At 41.8% G+C, this 18,136-nt stretch overlaps 1 protein-coding gene across 1 annotated transcript in view; it reads left to right on the top strand.

The window, feature by feature from the left end:
• The window catches only part of setbp1 (SET binding protein 1), a 56,976-nt gene that overhangs the window by 5,892 nt on the left and 32,948 nt on the right, over window positions 1–18,136 (top strand). Inside the window, exon 2 of the mRNA XM_017451524.3 lies at window positions 3,298–3,944. Within this exon, the coding sequence (XP_017307013.1) occupies window positions 3,474–3,944 (471 nt within the window). The 5' untranslated portion in view covers window positions 3,298–3,473. The remainder of the gene's footprint in view (window positions 1–3,297; window positions 3,945–18,136) is intronic.

The following is an 18,136-nucleotide window of genomic DNA, read 5'->3' as shown; positions in this document are numbered from 1 at the left end:
TCGTGACTTGTCGGTTGTAAGAGAGCTTCCTGTGTTATATCATCTACTTGTCCTGTTAATAGCCATCAGTTTTCATGGCGATGTGTTGAAATGTGAGCATTTCATTAAGCTATAACAAATAGTTTTAAATAGTGATTTTGTGTTTGGCTTTGGAAACCGCTTCCTTTGGCATCCTGTGTTCAAAGGATACGGTGTTACACCTCGAAGGTTTCCCCAGTATTTATTACTGCACAGGAGCAAAGTGTGAACATGTCGACTTTTTGGCAGGGCCGCTTTTTTTGCGAGTCTGTCTCAGTGTGCTCTGTTCATCTCCTTAAAAGGGGCTGAGTTACTGGTTGGAATCTTTTCACACTCACAGTATGTGTGATAGCCAGGCCCAGGGAGGAGCAAACACTGTTAGTCTGCTTACTTAATCATCCCAATTCTCATGTTTACTCCATTATTTACTGTCAAGTATTTTCCAGAGCTTCAAGGGTTCAGCATGCTATTTCATCTTCTTCTCGAAGCCCGATTTTCACATAGCATCCATTGCATAGCTAAAATCGGTACGTCATGATTGTGCCAATTAAAGGCTGTTTTTTGTGTGTGTGTGTGTGTGTGTGTGTGTGTCGGGTGCAGTGAATGTACATTCGGATAATTGCGACGCAAAGCTGTGATCGTCCTAATTGAGATGTGCCCTGAAAGAGGATAGAGCAGATCAGTGCACAAAGGCCCTGAAGGACAAACATCTGAATGTGTTCCCTTTAGAAGCAGCCAGAGGCGACATTGCTGACACAGAACCCTTTCGTGCAATTAGCAGAAAATCCAGCATATGCCTCTGGCATATTTGTGAAAATAATAAACCTATTTTTGAACAGAATGTAGTCTTGGACAATTAGCTCACAGTTGGTTTGCCTGCAGGGCCAGATAGGGGTTATTGTTATATAAGCTTTGGGCTCAGATCTGATTGATATTGTGGTTATTAGAGAAAAGAAGGATTCCAAGGCTATTTGGTTTGTGAGTTCATGGCTGTCTGCGTATATAGTCGAGACGTTTCTAACTATTTAGTTTAATTCATACCTGAGTGGAACTACCAGGAATAAGGCTAAGGTGGAGAAGTTGCCATTTTGATGAAAAGGGAAATGAACAATAACAATGAGTTCTGCTCTTTCCATACAGACTTTCGCTGATTGCCTGCTGTGCTGTCCTCTTATTGTGTCATATTCGTATTCGAATCTCATTAATGCCACAGCCGTCGTAGCGGGATTCCGATGAAGCAAAACTTCGCTGCGCTCTCTGGGTGGGAGAGATGTCTCTGAGCTCATGTATGCAGGAGAGGGTAGATAGCATTTTCCTCCTGCTGTGTTCGGCTATCCCGTGATGTAGCAGGAGCAGAAACTCAAAAAGACCTGGGAAGCTTCATGTGAAGCACATACTAGCCTTCACCCTGCTAGCTAGCTAGTGAGTGGGAATTGGCAAATGATCAAATTGAGAGAAAATGAGGTAAAAATCCCCAAACGGGAGAATTTTCATATGCGTAAACACACATTTTCTTTACATGAAACTATCGTCACAAACAACAATGCGGTATGCTACACAAATGTGTTCTTTGATATCTAAACTTACCAGAATACCCACGACTCCACAGGAAACTCCACAGTAATAGGCGTCTAATGATGCATCACGGCATAAGTGATTTATTAATGGTTGCGTTTGACTCATCATGAAATGGACCAAGCGTTACACCATTACGATTGTCACCATGTGATGGATAAACGAAGATGTTTAGTCTAGTGTGGATTCAGGCACATGGGTGATGGCTGCTGTTTTTAGTAGCTTCTCATCTGTCACCTGTCAGGCAGCCGAAAGGGAAAATATCGCTGAGAGCTGTCAGACACCTGGCCAGCAGCAGTTACGCAGGATGAAAGATCGAGCTCTGCCAGTGACGGGAGTGAAGTCCCCAGTCATTGGTCAATACCCATCAATGCTCACATAACGTGGGCGCCACGAAGGGAATCACTTGAGAGTATTAGGTTCTCAAACAAGTATCATAGGAGCTGTTTCCTGCAATGGTTTATTGTAACTAATCGAGTCATCGTTGAAGTGAACTGCCATGACATGCTTTGGCTTGTTGTTTGGTTTAACTCAGAACATTTCAAGATGTGGTCTTGGCTTTTTGTTGTTGTTGTTGCAGTTTTAAGGTATTTGGAGTGATAGGTTACAGGAAGAAGACCTGTTCTATGCTATTTTAGCACAGAGTAGGTGGTACCACAGAGGCACACACTCAGAAAAAGCACCTTTCCTTGTCGCTGGTGTGGTATGTTTATGCACCTTAAATCATTTTTAAAGATACATATGTAATATAGTATGATATAACATATTATAATATACCCATGTATCCAGGTGAAAGATACATAATAAATGTGCAGGTTAGATTTTTACACAGAACCTATTGTATATATTGATCTTCAAAAATCACCGAGCATGATATCACTATGAACAAAATGAACAATTCCCATACTCTAAAGGCTTCAGCATCTTCTACGGTAGTCCTCTACCTTGCAAAACAAACCTACTGGAGCATGGTGTTTTCTCCCGGCAACACACCTTCAGAAATATCTATCTGTACTTCCACTTCGCTCAGCTTGTCTGGCCATTTTTGGCCCAGCAAGCTCCTGGTTTGTATCTCTCCCATCACTCACATTATAATTGGCCTAAAGGAAATGAGTGAAGCTCGTTTATGCTTCCCTTTTGATGCTTAGCAGCCTGCAGCGGACATGTTGTGTTCAGGCCTAATTGGTTTTTTTTCAGGTCTCTGACTGTGCAGGTTGTGGTCTGTCTGATGTCTGAGAGGTGTTTATCACTGGGCTAGAGGCCTCATTTGTTCACTTTCACACCAGGACTGGGGTTACTCAACTGACCACCAAAGCAAATGAGCTGGTCAGTGATGTAATTATGGTGTCTGGGAGTTTGCCCAGGGTGAATGGTACTCACTGTTCCAGTCGTTCCAGTGTAAGGTAGATGCTTGGATCGCCATTTAGATTAATTTGTTGTTTTAACACAGGGACATTTGTCTTATTAGGCTAACTGATGTTGCTTGGTTAATGGGAAACGATTACAGTGAGGCATTTTCACAGCTGCACTTCCTAAAGCTCTATTCAGCAATGAAGTCTGGTTTGTTATTAATTGCACTCATTACAGAATTGATGAAGATCTAGTCCAGTCTCTTTGACTACTGTGGATTCTTTCTAGTCTTTTATTTTTTTTAAATAATGTAAAGGTACATTTTAAACTGCTCATTTTTGTGTTTCTTCACAGTCTCACGCCAGGAAATGTATACATTTGCAAGATTTGTACGATTCAAGGAGCAATAGAGTCAAGATCCATCACATCGCCTTTCTGACTGAACACGATCCACTGTCCCTGGCACCCCCTTCGTGTCATCTTGGCTCCCTTCTGGTTCCTACGTCTTGAACCAAGTCTTAGGATCATTGATGGAGCAAAGGGACCTAACTCGCCCTTCGCGGCCCAAAGGGAACGAGGAGTTTTTCTCCACTGTGACCACCATCAACAGGGCTGATCTTACTGAGGTGGGCCTTCTAGCCACTCCAGTAAAGGGGCTTGGTCTGGCTGGTGAGCAGCAGGAGCATGAGGAGGATGAAGACCTCGGCCTGGGTAAAGACATGGACGTCACTTCCAATGCGGACAGCGAGAAGTGGGTGCAGGGAGACAACCTTGAGGAACAGGAGTTCTCCATCAAAGAGGCAAGTTTCTCAGAAGGCAGCCTCAAACTGAAGATCCAAACCACCAAGCGGGCCAAAAAGCCACCCAAGAGCCTGGAGAACTACATCTGTCCACCCGAGATCCGCGTCACCATTAAGCAGCCTGGGGAGCAGAAGACATCCAAGCATGGCAAGACCACTAAAGGTGGAAAGGAAGAAGACAGAGGACCCCCCAGAAAAAGGGTGAGTGTTGTCCAGCAAAGTAGAGAAGAAATGATCTGCCTGTTTCCTATCATATTATTACTATGGATGCATCAAATACCAGTATACATGTATGAGTGCATGTTTTTGTGTTACACGTCATACTGTTTTTTTGGTATCGCATACCGATACCGATACCGATACCGAAATAACTAACTTACTCAGTATTAAGCAATCATGGATGTCTTGAAACATTTATTTTGCTCTGTCTATGCTGGTTGTTGCCGTATTCTGTTAGCAAAGACCACGTACGGAGTTTTATATCGTAAGATGTTATGGCATGTCAACAGTATCATTAATAGAAAACATGATCATTAATTTTACTGTGAAATACATCCAGATCACTGTCGTTCGTCTCGTCTGTTCATTAGCATGACCGTGTACACTAGGCTTACTTTGCATAGTAAATGATTGATACCTGATACCAGTATCGGTATCAGTGCATCCCAGATGACCACCTCTGTAAACATTGTGATAAGAGGTTAAATTTAGTGCTTGAGTAGAAAACCTTATTTTTCCATAGTTGAGCAAGTGGCTTCAGAGAGAACATTACAAGCTGTTCGTGTTTTGTGTGCTTTTATCCCTCCACATCTCTCTGACCCTCTGCTGTGGCAGAACTCATTATAGAACAGTAGAACATTTGGCGTGTTGCCAAGGCACAAACTACTGTTTTCTGCATGCTGTCATACTGTCTGTAACTGTTCAGCTGGCTGCGTGTCAAATGAAGGGTGTCCGGCTCTGCTGTGGTGCAATGCAACTCTGCCGTTAACCTTTCGTGGCATTTAGACTCAATGAGTTCATTGACTTACATGTGGATTAAGTAACTGCGAGCAGGATCTTTTTTGGGGTGGATTTGAGCCTTTTTGAAATATTTATGATGTTCTGAGCTATGGTTTAAAATATGCGAAGTCGAGTGTGTTTCACTGTGTCTGCATAGTAATAGCTCCTCGACTGTTTACACGTAAAACTAGCTATAGTTTAACGGAAACATTTGAGTGTAATTTAAGTTTGAGTTCAATTCAGTTTTATCTGTGGAGTGCTTTTAACAACGGACGTCGTCTCAAAGCGGCTTTACGGAAACGTATAAACGCGGGATAGAGATTTTAAGTGTGTGAATTTATCGCTAATGAGCGAGCCGGTGGCGACGATGGTGAGGAAAAACGCCCTAAGATGATATGAGGAAGAAACCTTGAGAGGCAGAAGGGAACCCGTCCTCATCTGGGTAACAACGCATAGTGTGAAAGTAAAAGGAAAGTTCATTACGTAATCACTGACTACGCTTGTGTCGAGTCTTAAATAAATCTCGGTGCGATGATAAAAATTGCGATATTTTTAAGACATTATTTCATATGGCACATGATTATCTCAGGTCTCAGTTTTGTTTGGAACCAAAAGCCCAGTTTAGTGCACCACAGTGTGCATGTACAGTTTTCCAAAACATACATCTTGTTGCCGCTTGTTGTTCCTCCTTGCCAAATTCATGCCAGTAAAATGGCAAGAGTGAAGAATTCTGGGACAGAAGGGGAGGAGTAGCTGGTGCTCCCACAGTTGGAGCCTGTAATTTGACCATAATTAGGGAGAAATTGCATGCTTACTGAATGAAAGTCAAAGTGCAGGCATCAGCATCTTTCAGTAAGCATACCACAAGCTGAAATTGATTGCCTTCTTTTTATTCGATAGCACTGAGGAACTGCTGGCGTAGGAATGCCCTCCGATGGTGTATTGTTTCTACAAATAGTCTTCCTGTTCACTAATATATGTCCGCTCGGCTGGTGCAAATTTATGCTAGGATTTGAGGTTTCTTGCACAGTTTGTTTTCATAATTGATAATTGGTTTTCTGTAAAAGGATCTTTTCAGTATATTGGTTGAAAGTGGATGAGTGGTGTCATAGTATAGCACTAAAAGCATATACATGGAGGCGTATGAAGGTTTAGCGTAGAAATCTAGCCGCTAACAAAGCCTTGGTGGTCAGTTTTGCCTTGAAAGCATTTGATGCGCTCAGAGGGGGAGGGAAAGAGAGTGACCAAGATGGAGAGGGGCATTAAAAAAGAGAGAAAGGCTCTAGGAGCAACAGGGGCTGGAGGCGGGAAGCCTGAAGTGCAGCTGTCTCTTTTTGGCAATCTCCACATTGACCACAGACAGAAGGTCAAAAAGGGCAGAAGGAGGAACAGAGGAGGTGTTCCCTCTAAAGGATGGCCATGTCTATAGAAAAGCGTTCCAAGGAGATGTGAAAACGCCAAGCCCCAGCCCCCTTTTACAAACACACACACACACACACACACACACACACACACATGCAAACCCCCACTCCCATAGCAGAGATGAAACCCCGTTTACTACACTGACAGACAGTGAAATAAATTCCTCATTTGGAAGCGCCTTGAATCCCATCCTGGTCTTTTCTGTTTCGTGGTTTTAAGACGTAGAGGCCACCACCTCCTCACATCTCACAGTACCAAGCTGCGTGGGGTCAGGGGTTAGTGCGTAATTGAAACCGGCAAAGGCTTGCTGAGAATAGGGCTTTACCTCAGCTCGCTTGGCGCGTGACAGCTGCTCCCTGGAACAGCCTCCTTTCCCTCCCCTTGCTAATGAAATCATGTTGCTGAGGCCCGCGACCGTTACGACAAAACTGGCCCGTTTGATGAATTAGACCGATTCATTTTTACAGGGATTACCAGTGTCAATGCGCCACTCCTCTGTATGGTTTAGAGAGTTGTTGTGCATTGGGGTGGCCTGGAAAATGAGCATAATATGACAGAAATGTTCTTTGCCCACACAAAGGTGCCCTGTGACTGCAAGGCCAGGAATAGAGCTCTGCTCTTGTTGCTGGCTTTGTGAAAAGCCCCTGCGTCTGGATGTGCAATTAGGCATTTAGAATATGCAAAGGTCGTGGTGTTCTCTGTTTGTCATTTTCATTACGTGTCCACAGGGTGTTACAAATGGCCTGTGTTTTTAAAGCTGAGGAGATATGTTCAGAGGGCACTAACCGTTCCTGTTTGTTTTAGAGAGACATTTTTGGCTTTAAATTATGCTGAAATAACAACATTGACAAGTGTTAAAAAAAAATATATATATATAGCATACAGAATCTGAATCACAGATCAGGTTAATAAAAAATGGATGTGGATGTCCAGCGAGACCCACTTGTGTTGAAGTGTATCTTGTATTTGTCTCCAGTATCACCCCTGTGGTTTAACACTGTAGAGGGTTCATTGCGATGACAAGCCGGATAGAAACCAGATCGATGTGTGTGTGTGCTCAGTATATAGGGGGAGGTTAGCCCCAGTGCTGCTCCGTGTTTGACGACAACGCTTTGATTGTCAGCCTTTTCTGCCGCACTGCCCCTGCTCAGTCGTGCGCGTTTGTCAAGGGGAGGGTGAGATCGAGGCCGACTGACCTAACACTCCCAGGGCATTTTGATAAGAAGCGGTGTGGGTCATTTCCTCTTTCCTACCGGTCATTTACGGGAAAGTTAGGGCTATATCGTGCGTCTGAGCCAAGTGTAACAATTTCACCAGTCAGTTACAGTGCTTCCTCTTGAGGTTAAGGTTAAAGACATACATGACCAAGAAATGTTGATGGAATTGAGATCAGTCTAAGATGCTCTGCCTGCAATCCTGATCTCGTTGGATGTTCGTTGCACGAAAATCTACTGTCTGTGGTTGATCCGTCGCAGTGTCAGTCAAATGGCGTATTCCAGTGAAAGAAGGTGGTTCTAAGCCACACTGACCCTATGTTCCCACTAGCAAGTTACAAAGCAGAAGGAGACCATTCTTTTTCTATGTACATGTACGGCGTGGCGTTGCGGTTTCAGCAAATGGCAAACAGTATGGCAAGCAACATTTGAGATTTTCTCAATTCCATACAAAGCAAGTACGCCACCGTATTGCAATGAATCCAAACTACTGTCTCGAGTGATTCCTATGGTATGTGCGGTCCAACATTTCTCCAGTCCCCTACCCACAACCTTAAGTCATAGGCAATGTACGCAATAGTTCCTGAATGCGGTTTGACCTGCAAAAAATGGAAGAAAAACCTAGAAGTATGGTTTCATCTTAGCCTGTAACTTGGAAATAAGTCTCAGGTATTGTTGATTAGTGTACATATGGCTTGCTTTGCTAATCTGCCAATGAACCTAGCATGTAATATGCAATCCGACGACCCAATTTTTACACTAGTGCATTATTTCATTTGTGTTTAACTAGTTGGTTTTAGAATAGGGCTGGGCGATATATCGATCTAATATCAATATTGTGATCAGTGATTACGTGATACACTTTTCTGAGATATCGCTGTGATGTATTTTTTTCTGTTTTTAATATGTACAACTTAAATGGTACGGAATGGATGTCGTTGATTTGACGTACTTTTAAAAAAAAAAACAACAACAACCGTAATATTCTTTGTCTTTGCAGGCATTAAAGTTAGTTTAACAGTTTTGTTTATATTACTACTGCTTTGCGGACAGTTTCTTAGCTAAATGATACATCGCGATGCGCGTCATGTGTTGTAGAAATGTCCTCGATTACCGTGATATGACTTTTCCGTCATATCGCCCAGCCCTACTTTAAAAGCTATATCTAGCTAATACTGTTACTCGTTGGAAATAAAATGCTGGACACAAGAGCTTACGAGTGTGAACATAGAGTGAGGAAAACAAATATCCAGACTTTTTAGTGCCACACAGAAGTCTGACGTGCGAGACTAATATGAAGTCTCTGCTGACTTCAGTATGTTGTTACCCAGTTTAGCATTTTCAGGTCAGCATTTTCAAGTGAAACATTCCTGTAAGATTAGGATAGGATATGGTTAGGCCTATATAAGGACAAACAGCAGCTTAGACCCAGGAGAAGGTTGTGGACAAGTTAAAGAAATGATTTTTTTTTTCTCTACTGGGTTAAATGTTGCTTTTGTGTAATAATGATTGGGGAGTCTGGCGGGGAGCAGATGGGCTAGCTCTCTCTCATTGTGTCTGGCTCTCTCTGTCCTCTCTCTCTCTCTCTCTCTCTCTCTCTCTCTCACTTTCTCTCTCTCTCCCTTTCTCTTTTTTTCCCCGTTTTGGCTGAACTAATATGCCAGATGGTGGCAAAGAGGAAAGGCCAACAAGTGAGCCTGGGCATATGGGGAGCCTGGTTAAAATGGGACCCCACTGTGGCGGGGGATGGGCAGGAGACGTGTGATACAATAGCAGGTAATTAAGGGAGGGACTTGACTTCACAGCCGAGCCTTTGTGCGTGGAAAATATTTTTCAGAGAACCTGCCGTCTGTATCAGACAACACTGCTGTACGGTAAACGATTTCACTGATTTTGCCCAGTCAAGCGTGATTACTTTCTCAACACTCACATCTGTGTTTGTCTCCTCATTAGAAAGATACCCTTTTGAACGGAAAAGAAGTGAAACGCTTGACAGTATCATGTGCACTGGTCAATTTGAACTGTCTCGTTTATTTGTTACTCCAATTTGTAACATGATACATATGGCATCCTTCTGTTGTGCAGCAGTTCAGTGGTATATCAGATATATTTGATTTACTGTGATAGGTAGCCATATGTTTACTATACACTGGCTGGGTGTGAGCGCTTCACTAGAAAGAGAGTAAGAGGGATGGATTTTGTGTGTGAGAGATTGAGATTGTGTGCACAGATATGAAAACCCTATGAGTTGGGAGATGACAATATAACATTAATATTATTCTAAACCGCATTAACATCCAGTTTTCTGACTGGGAGTATTGTTATTACTTTTATAACACTTACTGAAACCACAGTTGTGGTAGTAGCGACTTATTTATAGTAGCGATTTATAGTAGCAAGTAGCTGATCTGGCAAGTACTTATAGGATACATATTGGATACAAATCTAAATACTGTGATATATGTCTTCTATCAAAAAATGTAAATAGTTAAATATGTATCTCTTCAGCACCTTAATATCTACACACATAGAAAACCAGGCATGTAGTAGACGATATAAAAGTGACTATATAGAAAATGACTGACATTACAGTGAAGATAAAGGGGATAGAATTTGTGTGTAGAGGTAGGGGTAGAGGTCAGAATTCTATGTTTTTTTGTTCATTTCAAATTTGATTAATGGTTTCCTACATTTCCCACAATGCCATTCAACTACCTGCTGATAGTGGCACCAGTGGGATTTAGCCCTCACGTTCCCTGCGTCCCAATTGGTATACTTATACTATTAAAAGTATGTACTCTTGTTGTGAAGAAAAAGTACATACGTTTGAGTGTGCATTAAAAGAGTATGAAAGTACTAAAACATACTAAAACGTCGTGTAACGCAAGAGAACGCTGTTGCCCGGAAGAGAGCACCGTCACCATAAACAAACCCCTCCATGCAGTTCAGCTTTTCTTCATTCATTATTCCTTATATAATTGATACTATGTCATTTCATTTATCGTCCCCTTGATTTATTCGTCCGCATTTCATTTGCACCTCTCTAAAATGCGTCCTTGAAATGCGTCACAAAACTACTAACACACTAATTCTCATCTCGGATACTGTTTAGTATGGATAGTATGCCAATTATAACCCAGGGTTCATCTCTGTTTAAAGAGAGTGATGCAGCAGCGCTTTAGTCCTTTAGTCTGTCCAGCCCTCTTACCTTCTCATGTGTACACACTGCCCAGTCAGATAAGGTTGGAAAGCTTTCATTTTAATGCTCACACCTGTCTTATCTCGACACAACTGTAACGTATAGCTGCGTTGCGTTCTGGACGTCTGAGTCCACTGTTTCCTGTTTCCACTACTTCTTTGCTGCACTTCGTATTAATCATACTACATAATACATACAACATAGTGCATTATGTTGCACCGACACTCTTATGTGCACAAGCTGTTTCTCAGTAGCTACTGTATGTCTACGTGCAGCCTAATAATCCATTAATAATCAGACTGATTGCTCTGCTGAGCATAAAGAGCTTTAACGTATACTCCCCAATCAGAATTGATGACATGCTGCATAAAATTTCTATTTAATTGAACAATGTGCATAAATTCTTTTAATCACTTGAAGAAGAAGAAGAAGAAGAAGAAGAAGAAACTTTATATCTGATTACTTTCACTATCAAAATCTGCGTGTGCATTACGCACTCTTGGAGCAATACACCAGTCCTGTAAGGAAACACGTTTCATGTTACACATTGTGATGTATTGAAAATAATTGTGCGGTTGGATGGGCAATGAGATGGGTATCAAGCTAATATTTTGAGGCAGATGTGGGACACATCTCAGTAAACTTGGCTCAGCGTCAGACATTGAGCAAGAATGCAGAACACACATGGGGAAGAAAAAAAAAACTTTAATAAAGCCTACATTCCTTGTGCAGTTATTCCCAGACTGTGGCTTTTAATGTTGGCAACATTAGGATAATGTGGATGTGGATTTTGTGTTATTTTCAACAAACAGAGCAAATCCTTGTCCAGGCAAATAGGAAACGCTGAGAAACTATTGCGGTCACAAATTCTCCCTCTTGCTATCTGTTCAATAATCACACTTGGATGAGGTTTCTGCTTGTTAAAAACACAAGCAGTGCAATTAAAAAAGCTGACGGGAATTACTCCCTCGTAGTTGTTATGGTAACATCGATTCTAAATCACCTTCCCAGCATATGCACAACTTTGAATTGGGATTGATACAGTGTACCAAGCTGTAAATCAGAATGAATTCATTTAGATTGGTGAAAATCTTCGCGGGCGCACGTTCGCCTCACACCGCCAGGGTTGTGGGGTTCGATTCGGGTTTCCTCCGGGTACTCCGGTTTAGTCCCCCAGTCCAAAGACATGCATGGTAGGCTGATTGGCGTGTTTAAAATGTTCATAGTGTATGAATGGGTGCGTGAGTGTGTATGTGATTGTGCCGTGTGACGGATTTGCACCCGTCCAGCGTGTACGCCAGCTTGTGCCCCATGCTCCCTGGGATAGGCTCCAGGGTTCCCCACGTCTCTGAAGGGTAAGCGGTATGGAAGATGGATGGATAGAAAATCTTTGCGTGTAAACAGTGACCCACCAAAAGTCTGGCTTTCGCTCTCAAACGAGTGATCTACTGCCATTGGCTGATCTGCCTGACATATGTAACATAATTTCTTCTGGCCTCATCCATGCCATAGCTACCAGTAATGCAGTGTCACCATTAACTACAGCCTAAGTCCCTTACCCACCCGTACGCGTATTCTATTTTCCCCAATTTCTCTGCTTTCTTTAGGAGCTGTCTTTTTTTTAATTTCCTCATTACATGTTCATCTACCTCACCATCAATGGGAGCCAAATTTGAAATCCATTTAAGCGTGTGCAAGGTGCGATAAGGAAAGCCCCCTTTTAAGTGAGTCCTATCCCTGCTGCCCTTGTAGGCTGGCCGATTTTTTATATATTTTTTTTGTACGCTGATGGCATGTGGCCATGTGCTTATCTCCCCGTCGCACAACCCCTGCTCCTGAAGCGGCACTCTGCGTCCTATAATAAATGCAGTGTAATCATTAAGCGCTTGTCTGTTGTAGTCAACGGAATATTAATGCAGCAACGCTCGCCAGAGTTGATATGGGACTCCCACAGGCCCCGGATTTGTGGTATTTATAACAAGCTATTTGTCTTTGAGGGAACGGTGTTGGTGACTGGGGAGGAAATTGTAGGCAGTTGAGGGGTCAAAAAAGTGACCTTTGTGTGGAGGAGAGTTACTGAGCAGGGCAGTGGAATGATCCGAACATGGCCTTGCCACGCTTATTTATTACTTCCCACGGTTTTTAGTCTGTAGATTTGGAATCGCCTGTAAGAGAGGGGAAGAGCATGACTCAGTCTGGCTATTGTAGCACAGTCTAGAGATCATAAGTTCTTGTAGAACTGTTTTAATCAGATTAAATGAATGCTTCACAGATTTAAAGTACCGCTGAAGAGATTTTTAATTTGGTAAGAACAATAGCAACCGGCACAGATATTCTAATCCTTTCCACACAATTACCATTACACACCATCAACTGTTAACCATTAAAACCATTACAAAATGATTTCCATTACAGAGTAGGACGTATAAAGGTATCCACTAGACATAACCTGCCACCAGTGAAGGCAACAAATTACCAGTAGAGACCCACAGAGGCCACTGTAGTTTCCATTCAAACCAATACAATTACCATTATTACTATTAAACCATTACAAATTTTATGAAGGTTTCTATTGGGTTTTTTTTTCTCTCCATCAGGTCTTTACTCTTGTATGGCTGATTCCGATGATATACATTGGTGTTTTTAAGATTTTCCATTAAGCTGGAATTTGTCAGTGCAAACTAAACTGCTAAAATGTAGCTACATGTAACTAATCTGCATGCTAAGCTAGCTAGCTTAGGATATTAGAACCAGCATTATTGCTATGTTATTTGGCAGGTTTGGCAAATTGTTAATAAACATAAATCACTGAGAATATGACTGAGAATTTCACTCTTGTCTACCGATGACAAATTTGTTCATTTAGAAGCTAGTCAACTAGACGGCTAGCTAATTTGGATTGCAGGACAGCTCAAACTAGCTAGCCATCAGATTATCTATTTGTGTATATTTGTAAACATTTATAAAAAGTGGAATGGCATAGAGATGTTTTGGCGTATTAAAAAAATGTATTATTCTACAGATATGATTTTTAGTGGTTTATTTGTGTGATATATTTCCTTGTGATGTTTCAGACACTGATAAAGGCAGCTGCCTGTTTGTTTTCCTCCCTGCCTGCCTGGGTTTTAGCAGAGCCTGGCTTTATTTTTTGGGCCACTGAGCTGGAAGGAGGCCTTCTCTTTTTCTTTTCCTCTCTGAGATATGGGGGTTAGGAAGAGAGAGTGACAGAGAGGGATTTGAGTGAAATGGGGGTGTAGTGAGGGCTGCGTCTGTATGATTTACTACTGCTGAAAGACCAGCTGTCCCCCTGTGTCTGTCCAGCCTAAACCCCCTCCTTACACACATACACACGCACGCACACACACACACACACACACACACGCACACACACACACGGCCTGCCCAGGCACCCTGCCATTCCATGTGCTCCTCCCACTTCAGTAGACACTACCACTGCTCTCTAATAAAGCCATATCTATCAAGCCTCTTCATTACCATTGGCTAAGGTGCTGAGGTTGGTGGACTGATGTTAACATTGTGTCCGTGTCTTGTAAAGCTTAGGCTGACACACACACACACACACACACACACACTCACATGCGCACACACACACACTGAATGTCATATATTATATAGACACCCCACCCCACCGGCACATACATCAATATTTACCTAAACAAAGTCAATTAATGAACGTCAGTTCATTTAATTATGTAAAAAAACAACTAATAAGAAATGACCATATACTGGTGCAGTTCATGGTTACCTATAAATGCCTGGGATGTCATTTGCAATGTTTCTGTTTACTCCTAACAGTGGCTATTATGTCCATACTAGACAATTCTGTAGTTACTTGAACACATAAAAAAAAAACCTACTTATGTGAACATGACGTGTAGGGCTGGGCGATATGACACAAATATCATATCACGATACTGGAGGATATTTCTACGACATATGACGCATACACACAATATATAATTAGCTAACAAACTGTCTGCAAAACAGTAATAAAATAAACAAAAACACATTAAACTGTCTTTGTTGGTACTTTTCTTTAATGCCCACAAAGACAAAGAAGATTCGATTTTTTTTTTTTTAATTACGTCAAATCGACCGCATCCATTCAGTACCATTTCATTTGTAATGATTAAAAACTTTTACAAAATACATCACCATACCAATGATATCTCAGAAAAGTGTATCGTGTAATCATTTATCACGATATCGGCCTTTTATCGATATATCACCCAGCCCGAATGATGAGATGTGTGAGATTGTTGTGCTTTGCTTGATAGAACCAAGTTAGGAACAGACACATAAAAGGTAGCCAACGGAATATCCTATACAACTAAGCAAGTGTACTTCATGCATTATAATAAAAAAGTAATTTGGCAATCATTTTGTATAGCTATATTATATTATATACACTATAGATGTTCTAGATCTAGTATAACATAATAGAGGACATTCGGCCTCTGATAAACATGACGGTTGGAACTGAACTACTTACATGTTTGTGTATTTTATTTATTTATTTATTTATTTATTATTTATAACCTTTATAACCATCATAACATTTTTGTAATTAAATAGATCCATCCATCCGTTTTCTGGAGCTTATCTCAGGGAGCATCGGGGACACCCTGGACAGGGTGCCAATCCATCGCAGTGCACAATTCACACACCCATTCATACACTACGGACACGCCAATCACGTCTACCATGCAAGTCTTTGGACTGAGTGAGGAAACCCCCACAGCATGGGGAGAACATGCACACACAGGGCAGCGGAGGGAATACAACCCCCAACCCTGGCGCTGTGAGGCGAACATGCTAACCGCTAAGCCACCAGTATGTGAAAAGAAAGCATGCCATATATGAGATGCGTTTATTCTGACACATTTTTCCAACTAGCAACACAAGGGTCATTATCCGTCTCTGATAAATTGAATGCAGTTAGAATATTATAGTATTTGGTTGTCGTTTACCTCCAAGCAAGTACTCTTCTGGTAAGCATTTTTCTATGGTTGTGCTGTTCTTGATTTCATCGGTGTCCAGCAGCCATCCATCCATTTTCTGTACCGCTTATCCTACACAGGGTCGCGGGGAGCCCTGGAGCCTAGGGACTCGGGGTACAAGGCGGGGGACACCCTGGACGGCATGACAACTCATCACAGGGCACAATCGCACACACGCTCATACATTATGGACAATTTAGAGATGCTAATCAGCCTACAAGGCGTGTCTTTGTACTGGGGAGGAAACCGGAGTGCCCGGAGGAAACACCCGAAGCACAGGCAGAACAAGAAAACTCTGCACACATGGGGCGGAAAGAGGAATCGAACCCCCCAACCCCAGAGGTACGAGGCAAACGTGCTAACCACCAAGCCACCCTGGCCCTTGTCCAGCGTTTAGTGAGGCAAAAAAACCAAACTGACAAAGTGGGGACTGTGTGTTGTTGGTGTTGCTCTTTAAATACCACTTGGTTTGTTAATATGGGCCATGAGGAAATCAAGTGACCATGCTACAGTCCTGATACCTTGATGTGGTCACTGCAAAAAAATAAATAAATAAATAAAAAAATTTCTGTGTTGATTTGAACATGTGTTTGGCCCATCATCTGGTTGAAAGCTGTATTTCTTTATACACTATACATGACCTTATATGTGCAGGTCTGCTAACATCTGCTCTTTGAAGATGTCCAATGTCATGCCAGAACAGATTAGGACCTCTTATTTCCAGTGAAGGGAAATTGTAATGCTACAGCACACAACGACATCCTATACAATGATGTGCTTCCGACTTTGTAGCAACATTTTTGGGAAGGCCCACATAAGGTTGTGATGGTCAGGTGTCCACAAACATTTGGCCATATAGTGTAATTTCTCCGAGTATGTGAATGGAAAAATTTGAATCATTGTGTGTAATGTGTATTTTATAAAAATCATATTCGCTCTTGTTTTGTTTTGTTTTTTCAATAAAGGGTGCTGATAATTCTGGAGAGCCCTGAACGTTCCGTTCAATGAAATCTGGCTAGTGTGCTTACCTTACGTCCACTCAAGCCCTGTTCAGAAAGTCTTTAATATCTTCTGATGTCTCTATGAAGGAGACTGACACACACAATATTCTCTGTATTGTACACTGCACAATGACTTCCATTGAGCTGTTTTTTTTTTGTGCTCGCCAAGCAGTATTAGCTCAGAAGGAGTCTGCTGTGGGCCTATGTTGTTTATTATCTGTGCTCCACGGAGCAAAAAAGCCTGTTTGGCCAGAGTTTCAGCTAATACTGCACAGATGTCAAATTACAGTTCTGGTACCGGAGAGATGCCTGAGGAATGTGGGAGGTACACTGGACTGTGGAATGTGATGTTATTGGTGTTTTCAGGAGGAGTGGATCTAGAGTGGTTTTTTACCGAGAACACATCATGTCTTGTTTTCTTTCTCAGCATGAGAAATGATGTTCAAATCATTAGTATCCAGGGAGTAAATCATCACGCTTCTATCAGATCAGTATCAGGACTCCCGTTTAAAAGTATGGTAGCTTGTTTAGAATGAAAAACGTAATCTGCCATTCTTTAAACATCCCTCCATCCACTCTTCTTTTTACTCTCGTGCTTAAAATTGCTATAACTTGAGTGCGAACAGCTTTTTGGCTGATCCATTTCGAACTGAAGGTAGAGAACTGGCTGTAAGAGTGCACTTCAGATCCACAAAGCCCCCGTACTCAAAAGCTCGTCCCACACTTTCGTGTCAGAGACGGCTTAAGTCTCTCCTCATTGGTCTTGATCCCGTCTCAAATCCCGTAATCTCCCGATGTCGGCCGGCTTACCAGGCTTTCCAAATTGGACCTTGCTCTGAGGGACATTCGGCTGATCGGTGTTCGGGTCACTCAGCAGTCACCGTTTGGAAAATGGCGGTACTCAAAAAGCCCTCCGGAATTGCTCAACAAAGGGTCCTCTTAAAGCCAGCTTACGGCTACTGTTGTCTGATTTGAGAACTGTCCAACATATATCCAGGTAAAGAAACGTGACGAGCTGCTCGGAGATCGTAAGGATTCCTTTGAGTCAGGAGCTGTCCCTGAAACCTTTTACACACTGGTCCTCAAAATAGATTCTCTTTCAGATTTATTTATTTATTTATTTATTTATCGTTATTCGGATCTAAACTTCTATTGATTTAAGCGTTTATAAAAGTATAAATCATACTTCATCATAACGTGATCGTATCATTTTTTAAAAACTTTATTTTTCTATTCCTGCATTTTAGAACTAATTGTTTTTGAATGTCCTTGTTCAGGAATGGTGGATACATTTCATTGGCACACCCATTTGATTACTTGTCAGTAATAAAACTTGTGTTATCATTGTGTGATCAGCTAGATCATTTAGACATTTATGACTGAAAACAGCAATTACTAATGAAAATAACAATACTTTATGGTACTATAAGTAGTATAATACATTGTCATTTATAGCCTACATGCCTTTAGCTCTTGCACAGGCACAGAATGATCTGTGTACTCAAAGCAAGCTTTCTTCGGGAAAGGAACCTACAAT

Source organism: Ictalurus punctatus, chromosome 22 (assembly GCF_001660625.3).
Source record: "Ictalurus punctatus breed USDA103 chromosome 22, Coco_2.0, whole genome shotgun sequence".
NCBI lineage: Eukaryota > Metazoa > Chordata > Actinopteri > Siluriformes > Ictaluridae > Ictalurus > Ictalurus punctatus.
The sequence above is the reverse complement of the archived record's forward strand: the minus strand, read 5'-3'. Positions and strand labels throughout refer to the sequence as shown.